This window comes from Nymphalis io, chromosome 28 (genome assembly GCF_905147045.1).
Source record: "Nymphalis io chromosome 28, ilAglIoxx1.1, whole genome shotgun sequence".
Taxonomy (NCBI): Eukaryota; Metazoa; Arthropoda; class Insecta; order Lepidoptera; family Nymphalidae; genus Nymphalis; species Nymphalis io.
In genome coordinates, this window is record NC_065915.1 from 7,894,960 (window position 1) to 7,917,321 (window position 22,362).

Sequence of the window (22,362 nt, forward strand, 5' to 3'; positions counted from 1 at the left end):
AAAGATCAAATGAATTATCGGTATACCGTTTTTATCGAACTAATAAAGCATCAAGCATGCGTATTAATAGAGCAGAAAGAACAGACGACCAAATCCAACAAAATAACGATGTGCGTGTGAGCATGTCACCATTGAACGGTTTTCTCATCGGCACGTATCTAGTAGCAAGGCTGTTCCTGAAGTCCATTCGCACACGAAAAAACATCGCAAAGGACTTCGTTGCTCCCCGGGTCTCTTCTTCCTCAACCGTACGTTGTTTTTGTGTTATCGTTTTAATTTACACGGGACTTATATCGTGTCTTCATCGCAATTTTATGGAGGAAAGTCAAGAAACCGAAATTGTAGCAAGTGTAAAGAATGCAATCTTGAAAAGTTAATCAATCAATCAATCTTAATAAGTTAATAAATTATGTAAATTAATTCAAGTATACATACATTACATACATTCAATATACACATAATTCGAGTGTTTACTATTGACAGTATAATCAGAGAAATGATAGTATAATCTTATATAATAATAAAAGCTTAGCGTCAAAAAAATTATCGAAAGAAAAAATCAAAATCAATGACCAATATTTATCAAGCAATTATAACAAATATTTTATTTATAGTTGACTCTGTTTTGATTGTTTGAAACTTTTATGGACATTTTTGATGTTTATTTTATTGTTAAAGAGTTTAAATTACTTTGACAATATACAAAATAAAAACCTTTAGAAATAATATCATTATTCTGAATCAAATTTAATTATTTAATGCAATAAGTAAAACTTAATTCCGTTTGAATTCTGTTAGCAGCGCCACCTTTGAACAGTCTATGATTATGTAAAATAAATCATCTCGAGTTGTGTAAAATATTTAAATATTTCAAAAAATATTTAGCAGTAATTCAATTTGTCTGTTTTAATAGAAACTGTTAGTTGCTATTAATTGAATCGATTGAAAGGCAATAAAAAGACGCGGTTGCCTCACTGGAATTATAAAAGGATTAATTTAAATTAATATCTTAGGAGTTTAAAATTCTCGCGCAAGAAGAAAAATCATGGTGATGGCCAACGATGCGATACCGAAACAGCCGATGCAAAGATTATTTTCCATTCGTTAGTACTATGTTACTAAATTCGTTACTTTTTATTTAAAAACCGAAATATTTAGTAGATATAATTTATATGTCGGAACAACGTTTGCCGGGTTAGCTAGTATTTATATACATATATGTATGAGTAGGGTTTGAAATAAAATAACAATAGCTGATATGATTGTATAATATAACACATATATTATGTGAAACACACAAGTATTTTAACATTCGATAGCATAACGACACAGATATATAAAAGTTTTTAAAAGTTTTTGAGTTGTAATCAATCTATTTCTATGAAGCGTTAGGCCATTTCCAGCGATCTGAAAATATTATAAATCGATCGAAACGAACAGATATTTGATATCTTCAACAGTATATTTTTGGCAGAAAAATATTTACTATAATTTTCCGCTATACATTATAAGAAAATACTTATGTAGGACTTAATACTAAGTAATAATATTTGATTTAATTGTGATATTCTTAATTTTTTTCTATTAATAGGAATATAATTAAAGGGTATAACAATGATATGTCTCCTAGGCACCTATAATAATCGAATTGCTTAATTATATTAATTATAATTCCTTTAGAATAAAACAAGCGAAATCTTAATTACTATTATTATAATTTTAACATCAATATATTTATTAATAAATGCCTCAGCCAGTATGATATGTATTAGTTACGATAATGAAGACTTTATCCATAGATAACCTAATTAATATTAAAGATTAAATATTTTTTAAATTCACTATTAATAACACATATAATAACATCAATAATTTTAACATTTAGTTATAATAATTTATTTCTAATCTACGCACACTTGTATCATTTTGATGAAAATTATTATATTCATCTACGTTATTTTTTGTTTTTTTTTTTAAATATCGAGTATAATCTATGTTTGAAAATTAATAAATCGGTGACCGTTATTCGAAGCGATTGATTCGGTTGTTTTTTAATCGTCTGTGGAAATAATGCCATTGACATTATGAAATTATTGACATTGCAAAAAAAAAACGCAAATTATATTTTAATATGTCAATTCCGTTAGTCAGGAAATAATGTTAAACTAATGTAAATTTATTGTTAATGGCAATATTTCCGAAATATAATATTGAGAAAAATCTATAAATGATTTTTATTCTCTTGGACGATTATTTTGAAAACATTTATATATTTTATCTGTGGATATCAACTTACAGAATTTTCTCAATTTTATTAAAACCATTTATAAATGAAAATGTATTTTTTTTATTTATAAATGATTTAAACATATGAAGAACTTCGAGCAAAATGTAAAATTAATTAAACACAGATTAAAAAACCTAGTGAAACCGCTTTATAAATAATTATTAGATCATAGAAGATATACCATTTTACTCGAAGTCAAATAATTAAAGATTATTTAATGCATTCTGTACAAGCCGAGTCTCTTCTCGCCAGCGGTATGCTGGACGATTTCGCGGATCTGGTCGGTAGCTACGGGTCCAATGCACACAAGGGGTTCCTTGAAGTAACCACAGCTCTGGAAAGACGATATAATATTGACCTTTGATACTAATATTTCTTTAAATAGGCAAACTGGGCCACCAAACTTGGGAACTAAGATGTTATGTCTATTTGGGCTGTAGTTAAACTGGTTCACTCACGCTTCGGCATATATGCTGATTGGCAATAGCATATATGATGAGCGGTTGGTATTTAACCATACGGGCTGGCACAAAGGCCTACAACCAAGTAAAATATAAGTGATGACCTATGTCATTGACTTGACATCATTGTCATACACACACTCTATTCCCTCACTCTTATGTCTGACATACAACGGCTTAACCTGCAATCCGAGGCATGGAAATGTGAACACTGCTGACTTTCAAATCGCAATGGTTCTCAGTATCTTTTGACCGTTAAACCAATTTAATTTTAACCTGTGGGAAGATATTTAAATTAATAACATTGTCATCTAAGGAAGACAGTGACCACTCACTGGCTCTGGTGGCTCTTGCGGTCGTTAAACGTTCAGAAATAAAAGAAATGTAAAGATTTTTACCTGCCTTTGATATAACTATTGATATTCCATTAGAATTATCAAATTATTAAAACGTTATACAATGTTAGCGATAAAACGTGAAAGTAATTTTTAGTTTAAAAAGGAAATTGAATTTTCTCTAAAAAAAAAAGTAATCTAATTTAAATGAAAATTATCTTAAGATGGAATTGGAAAATGTTTAATTGTATCTTTGAACAATAGCTTTGAGAATCGATTGTTATTATAGAAAAGCAGATGGAAATTTTATAAGAATATTATCTACATATAATATATATATATATATATATATATATATAATATATATATATATATATATATATATATATTTGTTTAACATTTACATATATAACATTTATATAAAACCTCTAGTGAGTCATTTGATTGTTCTTTATTCTAATATTGCTTAAACTCAAGACTACTTAAATAATAAACCTACCTTCCTAGGCTTCTGGCGGTGACGACGTTGCATGATGCAGCAAAGACCACGGGCGATGTCACATTCGCTGGAGGAGGAGCAATCTTCGTTGTACTGCTTGTGTCCGGCTGACGGCGGTCGGCAGACGTGCATCTCGCCTACACAAATACACGTTAACACGTGGTTAAAAAGCCACCTGGAGACAATTTATCCCTGATCGAAGATTAGTAACATCCTGTAAATGTCCCACTGCTGGGCTAAGGCCTCTCCCTTTTTTAAGGAGAAGGTTTCGAAGATTAGCCACTATCTATCACTATCACATCAACTATGCAGCAGATATTTGTGATGGTGACGGTTACTTCCCGTCCAGCTATTTTTATATCTTAGGATTTTTGATGTGGAACTTCTATTGGCGCGCCTCGGGGGTAAGACCGATTTTTATGTAGTGAGTGTAAATGGCATGATGCTCACTTACGCGTCAAGTCGCCTCTCCTTCATCTTACTTATATTTATTAATTGGTTTTCTCCAATTGTTAATGTTTTCTATATTTATTGATTTTAATTTTTTCACCTACTCGTAGTGGGACTATCCCGTGAATGCCAACATTTTAGGGATCAAAGTAATAATAATACAAATCGAACACTGTCAAAATCATAAGAATTTTCTAGATAATAAATATTTACTTAACCTAAAAGATTAACAGCATACATTGGTTATGTAAATGTTTAACAAATATTAATCGCAAAATAAATTACTGTTACAACCTACTGTAATTCTTGGAAAATTGCGAGAGAGCTCGAGGCAATGTCCTTTGTAAGTCGCGAGATATATAATATGATATGTTCGTAGCAGAGGGTAATTCTTCGGGGACCGATTTTTATCATAACATAAAACAATTGTTGGTAAATTGATCTATCTTTATAATTTTTAGCAAATATATTTGTTCAGGGTTTTTGACTCACTCTTGGGACCTTTTTCTTTCTTGATATAAGTGTAATACATATTCCTTCAGTTGTATTCGTGTCTCATAAATTTATTTCACATGTTTAACCCTTTTACTCCCAGTGGAACAGCGAGAAAGGATACACTCTTAAACATTTCTTTAACAGAAGAAATGCCGTAGTCCCAATGCGGGAGAGTTAAAGGTCAGGCTAAAAGGGTTTTCCTCAATCGTAGCAGTTTGAACATATATATATGTGAATCTTATACCTGGGACAACTTCTTCGCAGACCAGTCCAGCATCGCATTGGTTCTCACGGTTGCACATCTCGCCGAGCTTCCTACCAGCGAATGCTGGCAGACAACGCCCTCCATCATCTGTAACAAATCTTATATTTGTACCACGGGAAATGGCACTTATGAGCCAAAATTACTATTAAATATACTAAATAATACTTAGTGGTAGTAAGTACTTTGTGCAAACCCGTCTGGGTTGACGTTGGTTGACGACCTATTCAATACTCATACTCATCTGTTCCAGTAGGAATGGTAAGTGAGACAGTGTAACAAGGCAAGCACAAGGGATATAATTATCATCTTAGTTCCCAAGATTGTTAGCATATTGGTGAAGTAAGGAATGGTTAATATTTCTTACGGCGCCAATATCTAGGGGCATTGGGGACCACGTACCATCATAAGTAGCCAATCTTACCCATATGGTAAAAAAGATTTTAAAACAACCATTACCTATTTAAAGAATTACATAATTACTACAAGAAGTAAGCTTCAGGAAATAAATTTTACAAAGAAAGACATCCTAATAATTGTGAATGTTTCAGTCAACCTTTGCGATACTGAGAAGAGGATTAATCAAACAGTAAATAAAGAGACTTGTGTAACATTAAAATTAATTAATAGTGTAACATTAAAAGCCGAGATGGCCCTATGGTAAGAACGCGTGAATCTTAACCGATGATCGTGGGTTCAAAGCCGGGCAAGCACCACTGAATTTTCATGTCCTTAATTTGTGATTATAATTCATCTCGTGTTTAACGGTGACGGAAAACATCGTGAGGAAACCTGCATGTGTCTAATTTCACTGAAATTCTGCCACTTGTGTATTCCATCAATGCGGTTGCATTGGAGTAGCGTGGTGGAATAAGCTCTAAACCTTCTCCTCAAAAAGGGAGAGGAGGCCTTAGCCCAGCAGTGGGAGATTCACAGGCTGTTAACTGTAACTGTGACTGTGTAACATTAAATAAATCCTATAATTATCTTAATGTCAAATCGCAATTACGTGAAAAGCGCGCTAAAGAATAAACGTAGTCGTCAAAATTAGTAAGATCAAATTTCAAAAATCTTTTATTTAAAAGAATACAAGTTTGGTTTGGTACAACCAAAACGAAACTTGGAAACGAGTCACGATTGACTACGACACGTCACTTGATATGTACCGTATATGTTATATCTAAACCATATGTATACCGTATTAAGCAATAGTACAAATGACAATTTGTCTCCAAATCCAGGGTCTATAAAGTCCAAATTAATGTAGGCGAGTAGTTATTTTCGACGATATTCTAGTGTGATGTTTAATTAAGCAAATTGTTTTACAAGCCATCAAGATAGCAGCTAGCGCACCTTTGTATAAGTAATGAAATATCAAGCTTTATATTGCGGTCAACGAACCGAAAATAAAATTGTCTATGGAAAATATTATATTATGTAGTTTTATTAGATGATTATATAGACCGGGGCGACGCAGTGAGTGTAACACGTGAATTATAACCGAAGCCTGCAGAGCACCACTGAATTTTCATGTGCTTAATTTGTGTGCAAAATTCATATCGTGTTCATTAAGGAACAACGTCGGGAAGAAACACCCCTGTGTCGGGATGATTCTGCTACGTATATAATATATATTGTATATAACAATTGAAATTAATTAGAAGTGTACAAAATTTTTTTACCTGTATAAACTAATTTAATTAATTAGTTAATTAAAGAATTTTAATTACATTATAACACAATATTTTGATAAAATAATTTCGTTGAAATATAAAGGTGAAATAATTTGTACGTAATTAAAGAAAATAATTATTTAATTAGGTCTAGCGTTATAACTCGCTATATTATCTAAAAATATCTAACACTAAAAAAAGGACACGTAATGTGTAAAATAAAAATGTAACAGTCAATTATATATAATAAAATTTCCCACAACTGAGCCAAAGCCTGCTTTCTTATTGGGGAGAAGGCTTAACAATACGATGTTTTTTATTCGTAAAATGTACACACGAATGAAAGGAGTATTACACTCAAAGTTTGCCAAAGTTGTGTTGTAATTACTTTGTATCCATGTGTTATGTAAATTTGTTTTTGTGGTGTACAGTAAAGTATATTCTATGTATCTATGCTCCTTTTTTGGCTATCCGGGTTCACGTAGATACGCATGTATGTCAGTTTCTTTATTCCAGCATAACTTTTAAACTGTCGGAACAATAGTGGTCATTGCTAAGGAAGACTATCCAACAAGACCAACGGGTTTACGTACTTTCCGAGGCATGGGAATGTAAACATTGTCAACTTCCATACTCCGGACTCCTACTGAGATTTTTTTCAAAAAACTTTTGTACTCTTCGGCGTGATCGGAATTTTAATCCTCCGGAGTGGTGGCCTCATAGCTGTCCACAAGCTAAAGTATGTTTTGCTTAGCTGAATCCACGTGATCTTTTCTAGAGCATCACGGCTCTTTAGTTATAAAAACGTCTACATTTATTTGGAACAAGAGATTCAAAAGCTGACGCCGGAAATGTATATTCATTATATAAAAGCGAGTATCCGAGGTACTTAAGTGCTCAAGTGCAGCTTCAGTCGCTTCAATCTGCTATGTTATCTAGCTTTGACTGTCCAAGTGTGTGTTCCAAAAATAAAAATATCAGCATATAAAGCACGTGGATGCTGTTCAGATAATTAAGATGTTAAAGATTATTAATTACGATTACTTAATTTGTGTTTATTATTGCGTGCTTGGTGACTTTGTTAGGAAACTGTGAAGGATGATAATTTGTTATAAATTCGTGTATAGTTCTTAAGTGAAAGCCTATATACATTATGTCCTACTGCTTGACAAAAACTCCTAACTTCTTTGGAAAAGACTAATACTTTATGTATGTGGTAGAATTTCGTCTTACTCGTACAATTTCCTCACGATGTTTTCTTTGAACAGTGAGCTTAAGATAAATAATAAACACTAATTTTATTAATGAAAAGTTAGTGTTTCTCGTGCGAATTTGAAACCAAAGCTAACGGTTGGCCCCATGGCCATCTCGGCCTCTTAAGTTCTATCTACCTTCATAACAAGAGAGGTTTTTGCCCAGCACAACGGTGATATGACCTCATTTATAGTTTGTACTCAATAAGACATTCCTTCGATTTTGGGATTACAGACAGTTGATTTGACCTTAATGTTCTCAGAAATTAATTAATTAACGAAACAGGCTTATTACGTCCAGACTCGACCTCAAAGTACAATATCCAGACATTAATTAATGCTTCATCAAAAATTACTGATTTAAAACAGAATGTGTTTTATATAAAAATGTCCTGAGGGTTTCGTTTAAAGCGCGTCCGTTTTTCCATAAAGTACGGTTCGTGTTCATTAATTAGTCTTTTCGATTCGGAAAATCCAATTTATTTAACGGAATGAGAAAAGTACTTCGTAATTCGCGTCGGAGTAATAAACTCCAATTTTATAATGGCGTTTAACTTTATATTCCGAGTTTGGGAATTCGTTTGCGACCATTTGTAATATTCATATCTTGTATTTGTTGTTTTCTGGCAATTTTAGGATTGGCAGACTGGCATATGGGCTACCTGATGGTAAGTAGTCACCACTGCCAATAGACATTGGCATTGTGGGAAGCCGTATGAATGATGTATGCGTACGGAACTCTATAGAGAAGGTCACAGTTTTTCGTCTCCCTTGGGTGAGGAGCTCAACACCTAAGAATCGTCATATAAACTAATCTCCAGATTAACTAAGATCAATATATAGACTTGAGTTTGGTTAAAAATATCTTTAAAATAAAAAATATCTTTAAATACTGAGAACTTTATAGAAATTAAAAGAATCCGAGTTATAGGCCAACTTAACCAACTTAAATGAAATGACTTTCAGAACTCAATCGCAAAACTCAACTCAAAGAACGAGAACCACTTTAATTATAACTTCGTTCGTTGTGTGTTGTTATACATCTCGGTACCTTTAACCGCTGAAGCAAAATAAAAACTAATCTAAGTTAAATTTTACGTAACCTGTCGTACGAATTTTATTATGTTATTTTGTTATTTAGTCTATGTACTGCAACTTATACACTTGATATTTATTCATTTAATTTAAGTTCGATAATTTTCTTGCTTTCATCTCATTCAGCTTATTTTTTTTAACTTAATTTAATCTCTTAGTAAATTTAATTAAATGAATGAATGAATGTATATAAATATAGTTATTTAGATAATTTATAATATTACAGAAAGTTACTGTCTTTTTTAATTATTATTTGTCATTATTTTTACATTATTTTACTTTAGTCATTTATTAGTTTTTTTATTATGCCGTGTCCACACGCTTAGGAATGTAATCTAGCTAAGAAGTTCGTAATTTTAATGTCTGTATGTATTATGTTTGTGTATCTATATAAATAAATAAATAGCTGCAAAATTTATTTGAAATACGAAATTGCATCATTAAATGGAAATTGGTTGTAACTGTGAGATAGTAACTAAACAGTATGACAGGCAGACAAAGAGAGATAGTCTTTGACATTTTTATAATTTTAAAAGTAGATTTCTAAAATGAATAAATGGTTAATAAAATTCAGTACTTTGTGGCAAAATAAAATTCATAACTCCAGCTATATACGTAAGTCGGCATTTATAAAAGCTTTCAAGTCGCTGAAAGTTGAAAGCTCTCTCTGACTCACGAGAGCTTTCTAGTAAATGGGGTAATGAAGCTTTTAACGTTTCAATTTGAGAAATAATTCCAAGAATATTTTAACGTGAGCTTGGAAACTATGTAGTATCAAATTTGGATTTGTTTTTCGAAATTCCAATTGAATGTAAAGTCAAATTCTTGGTTCAACTTCATGCCTTATTGGTTTAGTGGCTAGCTCTTAAGATTGTAAGTCTCGAGGTCCTTGATTGAGATTGAGTCTCAAATCGAACCTATAAAACTTATTGAGTATTTTTATTATGAAATTCTTAGTAGAAGTTTAAAAGATATTAGTATTAACTCTCCCGATCCTTGTAAACATGTAAACTCGCCTGGGCCTGAACTCTGATCGTGTTGGATTGCCGTCCCATCGGATTCGATAGAAAGGGAATGGAGAGTTGTCAGGCTATAAAATAGCTTATATAATAATCTTATGTTAAGACTGGCCGCGGCCGTGACCGAAATCAGTCAGGAAGCTCAACAAACTCAAACGGATGAACGATGTGTGAACATTAAAAAAACATTACAATTGTTTATTGATTGGCTTATGGACTTGTAATATTTAATGATTATTTATAATGTGATGCTTTTTATGAATAATGTGATATCCTATCATTAGTAGAACATTTCAACCCCAGTTTAACTGCATATGTAATGTATCTACTGTTGGTTGTCCTAAATAAATTAATTGTTTTTTCAAAACTGTACCGCCTTATTGAAAAGCCATACCAAGGGCCTGAGAAGAACCTGAGAAAGGAACTCAGAGTGATTGTCTTTTTTACCAACAATTTTTGTTTGCAATAATTATTTATTACTTGAAACACCTGCAAACGATCGTTTCAGTTTCTAATTATGCTATCAACTGTAAAAGTTACTTAAGTTTATTACAAACTTAAGCAAATGAACGTTCTTTAAGTTTAGTTAATATTAAAATTTTTAATAAGCTATTCATTTAAAATGTTAGTAATTTCTAGAAAAAGGCCTTGCTAGGTATTATATTAAAAACCTTTGTGGGTATATACTTACATATATTTAGTAGAAATAATGATTATACTAATAAAAGTTCTTGTTATTTAATTTATAAGTCTAACTTGACGGGCTAGCGTGGGGTTTTGCGGTGAAGCCATATATTTGCGTTACATAAAAATTAAACTGCACGCAAGTTTTAAAGTTAGCTTATTAAAACTTCCGATAAATGTCAGGGTTTAAATTAACATGAATTAGCTATAACTATTCTAACCTTACTTGCAAGTATATTATTATAAAAGTTGTGGCGGTGTTTTTCGAAATTACTTTCAGCCCGCGCCGTCTTCGCGTGTATGCTTTATATGATAGAATAAAAACTTTTCTCCTCTTAAAGATAAGGCTTGGAACTTATTCCACCAAGCTGTTCCAAAGCTAGTTGGTGGATAGAATTACAGTGAGTCAGTTTAATAAAAGGCACAAGGGGTATAACGTTTCGGATGTCAACGTTAGCAGTGTATTAACGTAAGTGTGATGTTAGATGTTTTTTTAAATATAAAATAGGACGATGGATAGGCATATGGGCCACCTGATGGCAAGACATCACAGATAGTAAGAAATATTAACGATTACTTACATCGCCAATACACAACCAACCATAGGAACTTGGATGATGTCTCGTGTGCATGTAGTTACTTGCTCATCCCTTCAAACCGAAACACAGCGATACTAAGTAAAGCAGTTTGGCGGTAGAATGTCTAATGAGTGGCCGGTATCTGGTAGTTTTAGCCTACTACCATCTCAATATACATAAGCGAAAGTTTCTCTACTACAGCAGAGTTCCCAAGTATTATAAAGAACAATTGACCTTAGACTTGAAGCTCCAATTTATCGTGAGAAAACACGCACGTATCGTAAGAAATACTGACATATATAATGCGAATATCATTCTTATATTATTGTTATGTATGAGAAATATTTTAAGGCTCTATTGGCTAGCTTATATAGGTATAAATACTGAATTTCTAAGTTCAAATTCCGATATATTTCCGTCGAGCGTTCATGAAACTAGTAAATGGCAGTGTGAGACTATGTCGTAATCGTAAAGCCGTTGTGTTCGGGTCTTTCCGGTCATGCCGTTTTATGGGAATATGAGCGAATAGAGTGTACTTAAGAACGCGTGAATCTTAACCGATGAACGTGGGTTCAAACCCGGGCAAGCACCTCTGAATTTTCATGTGCTTAATTTCTGTTTATAATTCATCTCGTGCTTTTCGGTGAAGGAAAACATCGTGAGGAAACCTGCATGTGTCTAATTTCATCGAAATTCTGCCACATGTGTATTCCACCAACCCGCATTGGAGCAGCGTGGTGGAATAAGCTCCAAACCTTCTCCTCAAATAGGGAGAGGAGGCCTTAGCCCAGCAGTGGGACATTTACAGGCTGTTACTAGAGTGTACTTGTGTCAGCGTACTATAATAAGTCACGCGCAGTTGGCTAGTTTTTTCTTAACCTTCTCCTCAAAAAAGGAGGCCTTAGCCCAGCGGTGGGAAATTCACAGGCTGTTACTGACTTTCTTAAAATGGCTGCCCTTACCGATGTCAGAATCATCATCGTAAATAAATGAGCCATTTAATGTATAAATTTTTGTAATCAAATTAAATACAATTTTTATCGCTTTAAAACCAACTTCAATTTCATATATTAGTACAGTTTTAATAAGTTTTTAAATATATTATGCTTTAAGGTTATTTAATATGAAATATCAAGATTTTAGTTTAAATTATTTTAATAACTCACGAAGGATGTGGTAATATCGTGACGCTGCCACAATTTTTTATAAAAGGCCTTTCTTATAAATTTTTTTTATAAAGATATGAAGCAGAAATTTCTAATAATTTATTTAATTTTATATGGGTAAATCCAGTTCAAAGTTAAAAAATTAAACATTTTATTTAAAAACTGTAAAAACATAAAAGTATAAAATTTTTCGATAAAAAGAACACGTAATGTCCTTTAATATTTACATTTTTATTATTTATACTCGTAATTATATATGTTATAGGACAAAAATTGGATAATCAGACGAGAGGACTAAGGAAAAATAGTTAACTGTATGCAGCGTGACAGCGCGTTGTAATTTCGATGTTTAACACAACTTTTGTTGTAATTAGATTTTCTGAGATTCTTACTTACTGCTGGAGCAACGTGGCGGATTAAATTCCAGAAACCTTAAAATGGGAGGAATCTGTTGACCATCAATTTACACGCTTTAACTTTTTATTTATAAATTAAAATTTTAAAATATTTTAAGTCCTCTTAATTATAATACGGTCATGATATGTTTAATTGGTTTCTGTAGTTTCCTTCTATGTTAAACTACTCACGTCAAGCGCCTGGTGTATATAAATAGCAAACTCATCGATATTACTAACCAATGCAGAATGACGTCAATAAAAACAGTTGAACATCAAAGAGCGCAAACAATTGTCTAACGTTACATTTAAATTGAATTCAGGATTGCTTATAAAGTAAAAATTCAGTTATTATAGCTTCCCGTTCCGACTTTGTACGGGAAAAATAAGGATTTTATTCCGTAGTATTGTTTAACCAATAAAATATTAACATTCGCCTATTATATATTTACGCGGTATGGGCCGATGTTTTGTACAATACGCATCGCGTATTTTTTGACGTGTTAATTTAAATATCTTGTAATATTTTTAAAATTACTGAAATCTAAAAGGCAATATCGGGGAGCTTGTAACCGCTAAGCGACCTTTATGAGTAAAGCGCTTTAAACATACTAATACATCCTTCGTGAGGCAAGTTATTATGAATACAACACCGTTATATATATATATATATCCTTAAATTGCAATAAAGGGGCGGGACCCGATCTAATACCACCTATATTTATTAAAAATTGTGCTAAAGTTTTAGTTAACCCTCTTACAACTATATATAATAAATCACTTCAATCGGGAATATTCCCAGCTAAATGGAAAGTTGCTTATATAACACCAATTCATAAGTCTGGAGACATTAATAATATAACTAATTACAGACCAATATCCATACTATCTACTTTTGGGAAAGTTTTTGAGTCACTAATTCAAAAAAAGATGTATTCTCATTTAAAACCTTACTTTGATTCATACCAGCATGGCTTTTGTCCACATAAATCCACAACATCTAATCTAGTTAGTTACATATCTGATATTTCTGAAGCTGTGGATAAGAATAATGAGGTACATGCTATATATCTGGATTTTAAAAAAGCGTTCGACTTAGTCCACCACGACATTCTTATAACCAAATTGGAATGTATGGGTATTCATGGTTCCTTGTTACGTTGGTGTGAGTCATACTTAAAGAATCGATCCCAATTAGTTGCCATGAAAGGTTTTAAATCTCTCGAATGTAATATACCCTCTGGTGTACCGCAAGGGTCACACCTAGGACCTTTGTTTTTCCTTGTTTTCATTAATGATGTTGGAAAAGTACTTAAATCCAAATATCAAATATACGCAGATGATTTAAAAATATACAGGGAAATTAAATCACCAGAGGATATAGAAATCCTGCAAAGTGACATCGACAACCTTGTTTGTTGGTGTCTTGCAAATCGTATGACTCTAAATAAGGATAAATGTGTTCATATTACATTTAGTAGAAAACGAAAACCACTAAAACACACTTACTACATCGACGGTACGCCCCTTACGGAGTCAACGAGTGTAAGGGATCTCGGGGTGATAATAGATAACACCTTAAGCTTTAGAGATCACATTGATTACATCATATCAAAAGCCTCGCAAGTATCTGGTCTGGTGTTAAGATTAATGAAAATCTTTAAAGATCCAAGCTTGACAATATTAGTTTTCAATAGTATAATAAGGAGTATCCTAGAATATTGTTCAGTTGCTTGGAGTCCTGGGTATGAGGTGCACTCTGATAGAATAGAACGTGTACAAAAACGTTTTCTATATTACTTAGCGTACACAGATCTAAATGCTAAGAATTTTAACTCTTACGATGCACGCCTAATTAATTATAAAGTGCAAACTCTTAAATATAGAAGAGAAGCTGCTGACTTTCTTTTTTTATACAAATTATTGCACGGATATATTGATGCACCTGATCTACTTGCTAAAATTAGTTTCTACATTCCGCGTCAAGGTAGCCGTTTACAAAATCGTAAAATATTTAGCCTACCTGATGTCAAATCAAATCTTGGTCAACATTCGCCAATTTACCGTATTTGCTCGCTTGCGAATTGTAGTCGTCAACACCTAGATGTCTTTAGTGAATCTGTTGGTTCTCTTAAGAATAAACTTAAAACAAAATCACATTAGTTTATGTAATAATTAAATAATTAACTAGTTAGTAATTGCACAAGTACTGTTCTTGTTAAATATGTTTTTTTAAAGCATGCTAGGTTTACATCCAGAAGACTGCAACTTTATAACACTCTGTTTAGCGTAGATTTTATTTTGTATGCACTAGTTGTAAGTCAGTTTTGTAAACTTTTTATTAAAAAAAAAAAAATAAAAAAAAAAAAAAAACACATATCAACTACAATCTTGATATGTTATATTTTGTTTAAAATCAAAAAATTTATTACATATTTTAATTTTTATAATAGGTGCTAATAATAAGAACTTGTAACAATTAAACTTAACTACGTTCGTTATTCTTTCCCCTTCTTTAAACATAAAAGTTGTTACTAAGTTATTTAGTATAATAATAATAATAATAATAATATCCTGGGACATTTTTCACACACGGCCATCTGATCCCAAATTAAGCTTGTACAAAGCTTGTGTTATGGGAACCAGACAACTGATATACTACATATACAAGGTAGTATTTTGTAAATACATAATTATATAGAAAACTACACCCAGACTCAGGACAAACAGACATGTTCATGCACACAAATGTCTGTCCTGGGTGGGAATCGAACCCACAACCTTCGGCGTGAAAAGGCAAGTACTACCAACCACGCCAACCGGCTCGTCAAGTCGTCAGTATAGTTTGTAAAATCCGACTCGAGGCGTATTATTTACCTTTATAATTATCAGGGAGTGTTGTTTTATTATCTGCCGCATTTATTGTTATTTATTATTATAATTATCATAATTACATATTTTTTTATACATTATATGTATATGTATGTATATGTAGATATAATATTGTATATTTATTTAGATTTATTTATAAAAATAAGTTGAGGTGATCAGTACACCTTCTTGCCGCTTTGTTTATTTATTTCATGTCCTTCACCCAAAGGTTGTCTGGAAGAGATTGCTCTTTGAGCGATAAGACCGCCTTTTGTACAAAATAGTTTTCGTTTTTTTGGTGTTTGTGTTTAAAATTGTTCTGTAACTCTTTTGGTGTACAATAGAGCATATTCTATTCTATTCTATTATAATTTATATATATGTAGAAATGAAGACATTTTCGAGACCTACTATAGTTGTTATAAGCAGAAATATAAAAGTTTTAGAAGCTTTCCCTTAGAAATTGACTGGACGAACAATCTTCTCTCCGACTACGCATTTGGTGCTTAATATTAAGATTATGAAAGTGAGTAGAGAGTGCACTTGTGTTTGCGCACACACTATATATTATCATATTGTTCATTTCGTTCCCTAGAAACTTTTGCGTCCGTGCCTTTAAGAGTTCTATTTTTATTGATTTTAATTTTTGATCTTTTATGGCTCTGTTATATTATATACTAGTTACAATTATCAGCTATTCCTCACCTGTCTCCAGACACATCAGTCCGCGGCAGCAGTCCCCGTTGGTGATGCAAGGAGCGCTGTAGCAGTGCGTGTCCTCAGCATCTTCTATACGATTACCTTCCAGAGCCTCCGCGTAAATCTCTTCAGGCTCAACCTATGGACAAATACAGTGTATTAATTATTTCTGACTTTTATTTGCTTCGACGTTGGATATGGAGATCGATTTTTTGCCTAATCGTTTTCGAAAATACAAACGTTAGATTAGATGCTGATCGCATTAAATATGTCTTTTTTACTTATGTTTTTGTCTGGTGATTAGTTTTTTGTGAGTTAAATGATTGCTTGTGTATATCCCACTGCTGGGCTAATGTTTACTTTTGAGGATGTTTTGAAGTTTATTCCACCCATCTGGTGAAACTTTATCCATGAGACAATGAGACCTGTTACCATAAGCTGTTTTTTTCGTTGAGCACGAGATGAAATATAAACACAAAAGTTTATAGAAGTTAAGAAAAAAGGATGCCCTGATCAACCTATTTACAATTTTTCTCGACATTTAGCTCGGGTTTATTCTTTATATTTTGCATTGCTTTTATTCTAAATTTATCTTGTTTATAATGATATAAGAAAAAATATAGGACAAAAGTTTTTATATATTTGTAGAAAGAAAAAGTTATAATGAAATTAAATGTGGTTATCCAAGATATTATCAATTTAAGAATTTTATTATTTAGTCTAATATATTTATCTAATGTCGATACTAAATATACATACAGTATGTTTCATTAGCAGTGACAAGTTACAATTTTTTTTTAAATATTTTATGTTAAAGAACACAGCACCAATTTTCGTGAACTCAAATTACTACATTGCAAAATAATGTAACTGCTAACTTTTTTAAAATACCTCGTAAAAATTCGTGGATTTTATTATATAAACGAAAACATGGCATCGACTATCACTTTTTGATAAGTTACGTAAATGTAACCGTATAATAATTTAATTAAACACTATTCCCAACATCTTCCGATTGACCAACGTTTCAACGATTCAGTGAGCATCCTAACGCAAAGGTCACGTGTGTGGTCCATTAGGCGACGTGAAGTGACCTTTGATAAACGCAAAAGAGGGACGGCTATTTCAGCTGACCTTACTATTTTAGACATGTTGATACGATAGATATTTTTAGTGTGAATATAGTTTGTATTAAGGTTCTATAATATTATTCTCGTTGGTTTAGTGGCTAGTTTATAAGGCTGAAAATCTCGAGGTCTTGGGCTCAAACCCGGGTCGTTTTTTGTTAGATTTTTTCAGTACCTCCTGTCTCGAAAAGCCCGATGTCCAACGCCTGAACTCCTTCGGATCGTGTCAGGTTGCCTTACCATTGCATTAAAGAGTGAGTGTCACATCATCACTATATTACCTCTTGCGTAATTAGCTAGTTAATCGTCAGGATATTATTTTGAGGGAAAAATATTTGGTATAGCGAATGGTCTTGGTAGTGAGTGGTCACCTCAGCAAGTCGACGAAATTAGACTAACCACCAGGTCGTTCAGTTACTCAATTACCTTTCTAAAATAACTTTTGAAAATATCTTATTATAATATTATTATATAAAACTTTCAATTGAATGATGCTTTACAGTACTTTAGTTAAAATCCAACAAAAGATCTCTTTTGAAATAATCGTAATATTAAAGAAATTTCGAGAGTGCTAAAGTACACAAGTCTGAATCAAAGTTTTTTTTATTTATAATTATAGTCATTAGGCGTTGAAGTTGAAGAGAAAGAGCCTCTTCATCTGTCAGGACAATAATACCCCGTAACTTTATTCAATTGGCTAAATTGTGTAAGATAAAGTAAAAAGTTCTCTCAAGACGCTCCAAGGATTTTATCTCCGTGAAACGTCCTAGATAATTACTAAGTAACTAACTAGCTAGATGGCTTGTGGTAAGAAAACGTGTAACGTGAATACCGGGTTCCAGTCCGAAAATTTGGTGTGTCTATCAACCAGGATTAGAGCAGCGTGGTGAAATTAGCACTTAACCTTGTTCTAAAGAGGATTATCTTTAGCCCAACAGTGGGATATAAGCAGGCTGTTATTTACCGTCAACAACTTCTCGTAACCGCGAAATTGGCGCAAATCTACATTTACAAAAGAATGGTTCGTTTTGTAAGAAAATTGTGCAAGATGACACTTGGCGTTGGTGATCAATTCCCATCAGTGGATGTGTGATGATGATCAAAGTAACTTACCTACCTTTTTCTTTTAGTAGCTGCAGATCCAAGGTTTGAATAATGCGTCGGCGCAATAAAAAAAATTTGGGTAAGAAATTCTAATTGCCTCAGAATGCACGTTCTGCTTTTGATCTCATTTTGGAATCGTGTCAAATTGCTATCCCATCGGATTATACGAGTGAGTGAAGAGAGAGTGTTTACGCACCCACTTGTTTATTATCTATGGTATCTCCTGCGCAGTAGTTATAGTGCTTGGTCTTCATTATCTAAATTCGGTCAGATATGACTACGACTAGTAACGTACCTGTCCATAGGGGTAATGACGGTAGGGTGACCGTCCGTAGCCGAGGTTCGCTAGCATGTCGGAGCTGAACCGGTTGAACAGCCCGCCCCAAGCATGAGCGGAGCTGAGACAGGCGATCAGAAGAAATGCGATGGCGGCCATATTGAATCTATTAAAAACAAATAATTCTTAATTAGTATAATCATAGGCGGAACGTTAATTCATTTTTAATCAAATATAATATATTTTTAATTATCCGGTATCCGGCCGGATAATAAAATAAAGCCGGATAAGGCGGATACCGGATAGTTGCCGGATATCCGTTTCATCTCTAATATATATTCTCATCTTTCTAATATTTTTTTTGTAAAATATTGATTCGACAAAACAGCGTGGCGCAGTAGATACTTGATATAACTTAAGCAAAATACGAATAAAGAAGTAAAACGAGACATTACGAATATTATATTGTATACACGAAACCTAAAAAAGGAAACGCGCAATTAACTGCTGCGTAAAAACTAATTTGTAAATGAAATTAATTTCAAACTTTTTCAGAGAGCCCTATAAAAATACCGCGGGGACGTCGCTTTGTAATAAATACTTTTGACAACTTCTCGACTAGAAATCAAGTTCATTATTACAATACCCTGAAGGTATTGTAATAATAGAACTTGATTTATTGTTTGACAAAACTTGTTTGACAAAATATTTTACGTTATTATATTTGCTTGCCTTTCACGCCGAAGGTTGTGGGTTCGATTCCCACCCAGAACAGATATTTGTGTGCATGAACATGTCTGTTTGTCCTGAGTCTGGATGTAATTATCTATATAAGTATGTATTTACAAAAGAAAAAAGCTTTTTTTTAATAACAAAATAATTATTAATTATTATTAAGTGGTACACTCAAATTTGAACTTTAAATAAAGGAACATTGAACGCTTTAATTTGAGCTTGAAAGCTCAATGAACAAATCCGTTTTACTTCACCCAAATGTAATACACGCGTATTACATAATAAGAACAATATAATAAGAAATTATTCTAAATATTTTTGAATCCTGTAAAGCTTTCATATAGGCTAAGCATCACGGAATAGGCTCTAATCGATATGAGACGCTCAATATAGATTTTCACAATATTTTTATTGAAAAGATTATTCATTTTAATAGAAAACGCTTTATTTAATGTTGACAACAAATTTCATTGTCATCAGACTGTTTAAGCTGAAAATAAAATAACAAAGAAGTGTTTGTTCGTCGCGTTTTAAAAGGGAATAACAATGACGAAGCATTTCCTGAAGCTTTTTCAACATTCGAATTGAAAAATTCTTATAAAATTTTCAATTAGCTAACAAAAGAAATACGAAAGGCAATAAATATCAAAATGGCGGCATATTGATATCCCATTTTCAGTGATATTCCGTGATATATTATATTGCACTTGTGTTTGCGCACACACTTGTGCACTATAAGATCTCCTGCGTAGTTGGCTAATCTCTCTTGAGATTGGCCGCGGTGGCCGAAATCGGTCTGGAGGACATTATACTATATTATTGAAAATATTTTAATGTTTTCTTAACGGACTCAAAATATTTGTTTTGAGTTAATTATTAAGTTTTTCGTATTCATAATTCTGTACATTACAAACAGTAAAAATCGGGTCGAATAAGCACTATCGTTTGTTAAAGTATCTAGTGTCGTTTCCAGTAATTGTTATTATTTCAGGAAATACATCTACATAGAGACTTTTCTGAGATAGACGAAATAATTTTACATACAAGAATTGTTAATTTAATATTATAACAAAATTTCAATAAAATAATCAACAATCAGTATGTCAAATTATAAAAAAGTTATGACATAACTGTAACAAAATATAAGTAAAAGATTTCTCGTGTGCGATAACTATGCAAATTTAAATAACTTTTGTGTTCAAATCAATATTTTATATTTTATAACATAAAACAATACTTCAAATAACATTGTGACGTCATAACGTTACAATATAAAAACAAACGAAAAACATTTACGCGAATATTTTTTATATTTGATATTGTAAAAATTTTTCCTTTCGCTACGATAGTTGTGTCAGAGTTATGTTTGATTTTTTTTAAACTTAATTTGCCTTCTTACCTGTTCGACGTCTGTTCGCTTCGGCCTCCAGCTTTTAACTGGGGATCCATACCAGGGAGCTCAGTGCGCATGGGTAGTTAGGGTTGCTTTATAATGGCAAAGTTCAAAATGCGACTTCGCTGTTGACGTGGGCGGATGACGTTCGACGACAATTTATATGTACTGTATATAGTTTTAGTAAATGCGTCACGGGATGATATTATATAAATGAGAAATATACTTATATAAACTTTTGGATGGACCGAAATGGCCTAGTGGTTAGAACGCGTGAATCTTAACCGACGATCGTAGGTTCAAGCCCGGGCGAGCACCACTGAATTTTCATGTGCTTAATTTGTGATTATAATTCATCTCATGCTGGACGGTGAAGGAAAACATCGTGAGGAAACTTGCATGTGTCTAATTTCATTTAAATTGGTGGTGGAATAAGCTCCAAACCTTCTCCACAAAAGGGAGAGGAGGCCATAGTCCAGCAGTGGGACATTCACAGGCTGTTACTGTTTTCATTTATTGTTTAAACTTTTGGAAGCACTTCGGATCATATAAATCTACCACCAGTTAGGTGTATTCCATTAATAAACTTACATATTCATTTCATATATATTTTATACACATTTGTCTTGATAACAACCTGAGTGAGGACAATGAAAACAGCTGCGAAGGAGACAATAGTGCACAAGTGTATTCTCAAATAAAGATGCACTATCGTCACTCTCATAGTACAATTAGGCGACAAGCTAGCTTCGCAGATCAGGCGCAACACCAATGGCTTTATGCTTGACACGTGCTTTGAGGCAATGGAAATTCATAAATATATTGGATTGGCTATATATAACATTTATATGTAGCCAATTGCCAATATATATATAGTATTAAACTATTAAGCTTAAGTTAATTACTTGTTATTTAGTAATATCAACCAATGACAGTGCAGGGATTGATTTTCGATATTATTTGGAAGAGCTATGTTTCGAAATACCATATTATCAAGGCCCTTCTTTGTTCCATCGTTATGGTTGACTTGTTTTATTATAAAGGATATTTTGGAGCGTTATGAAGACAGAGGGACATAGAGGGACAGCCCCGCTAAAATAGATTTTGGAGTGATCAACACCGCCTATAGACATTGGCATTGAAAGAAATGTTAACCATTGCTTACATCGCCAATGCGCCACCACACTTGGGGACTAAGATGTTATGTCCCTTATGCCTATAATTACACTGGCTTACTTACCCTTCAAACCGGAACACAACAGTACGTAGTGCTGCTGTTTTGGGGTAGAATATCTGATAAGTGAGTGGTCCCTAAGACGAGCTTACAGTAAAGAAAAAGCCCTGCCAGTAAAGATTATTTTAAACACAGCTGTTAGTGTTTAGCAGTACATCCTGTCGTAGGCGACGCGGGCTGCTGGCGATGTTGAAAACAATGTTAGTCATAAGCTCTAGTTCGTATACTTGAATTGTGAAATTAAGTTTGTCCGATTGTCTTGCTTAAAAC

At 32.8% G+C, this 22,362-nt stretch overlaps 1 protein-coding gene across 1 annotated transcript; it reads right to left on the bottom strand.

The window, feature by feature from the left end:
• Positions 1-1,252: 1,252 nt before the first annotated feature.
• LOC126778984 (ITG-like peptide) lies at positions 1,253-20,890 on the bottom strand. The gene is made up of 6 exons (XM_050502732.1): positions 20,865-20,890; positions 18,749-18,896; positions 16,229-16,361; positions 4,772-4,879; positions 3,583-3,719; positions 1,253-2,621 (listed from the first exon to the last, which is right to left on the bottom strand). Exons 2-6 carry the CDS (start codon positions 18,887-18,889, stop codon positions 2,502-2,504), a joined length of 639 nt encoding a protein of 212 aa, XP_050358689.1. The 5' UTR covers positions 18,890-18,896; positions 20,865-20,890; the 3' UTR covers positions 1,253-2,501.
• Between the last annotated feature and the right edge of the window lie 1,472 nt (positions 20,891-22,362).

Bases quoted from the DNA above. Each gene is read 5' to 3' on its own strand.
- LOC126778984 (XM_050502732.1), bottom strand. From the start codon at position 18,889: ATGGCCGCCATCGCATTTCTTCTGATCGCCTGTCTCAGCTCCGCTCAT. The intron at 4,880-16,228 runs GTGAGGAATAGC...GATTTGTTACAG, and splicing joins ACTGATGTGTCTGGAGACAG to ATGATGGAGGGCGTTGTCTG. The intron at 2,622-3,582 runs GTAGGTTTATTA...TCGTCTTTCCAG, and splicing joins ACCGCCAGAAGCCTAGGAAG to AGCTGTGGTTACTTCAAGGA.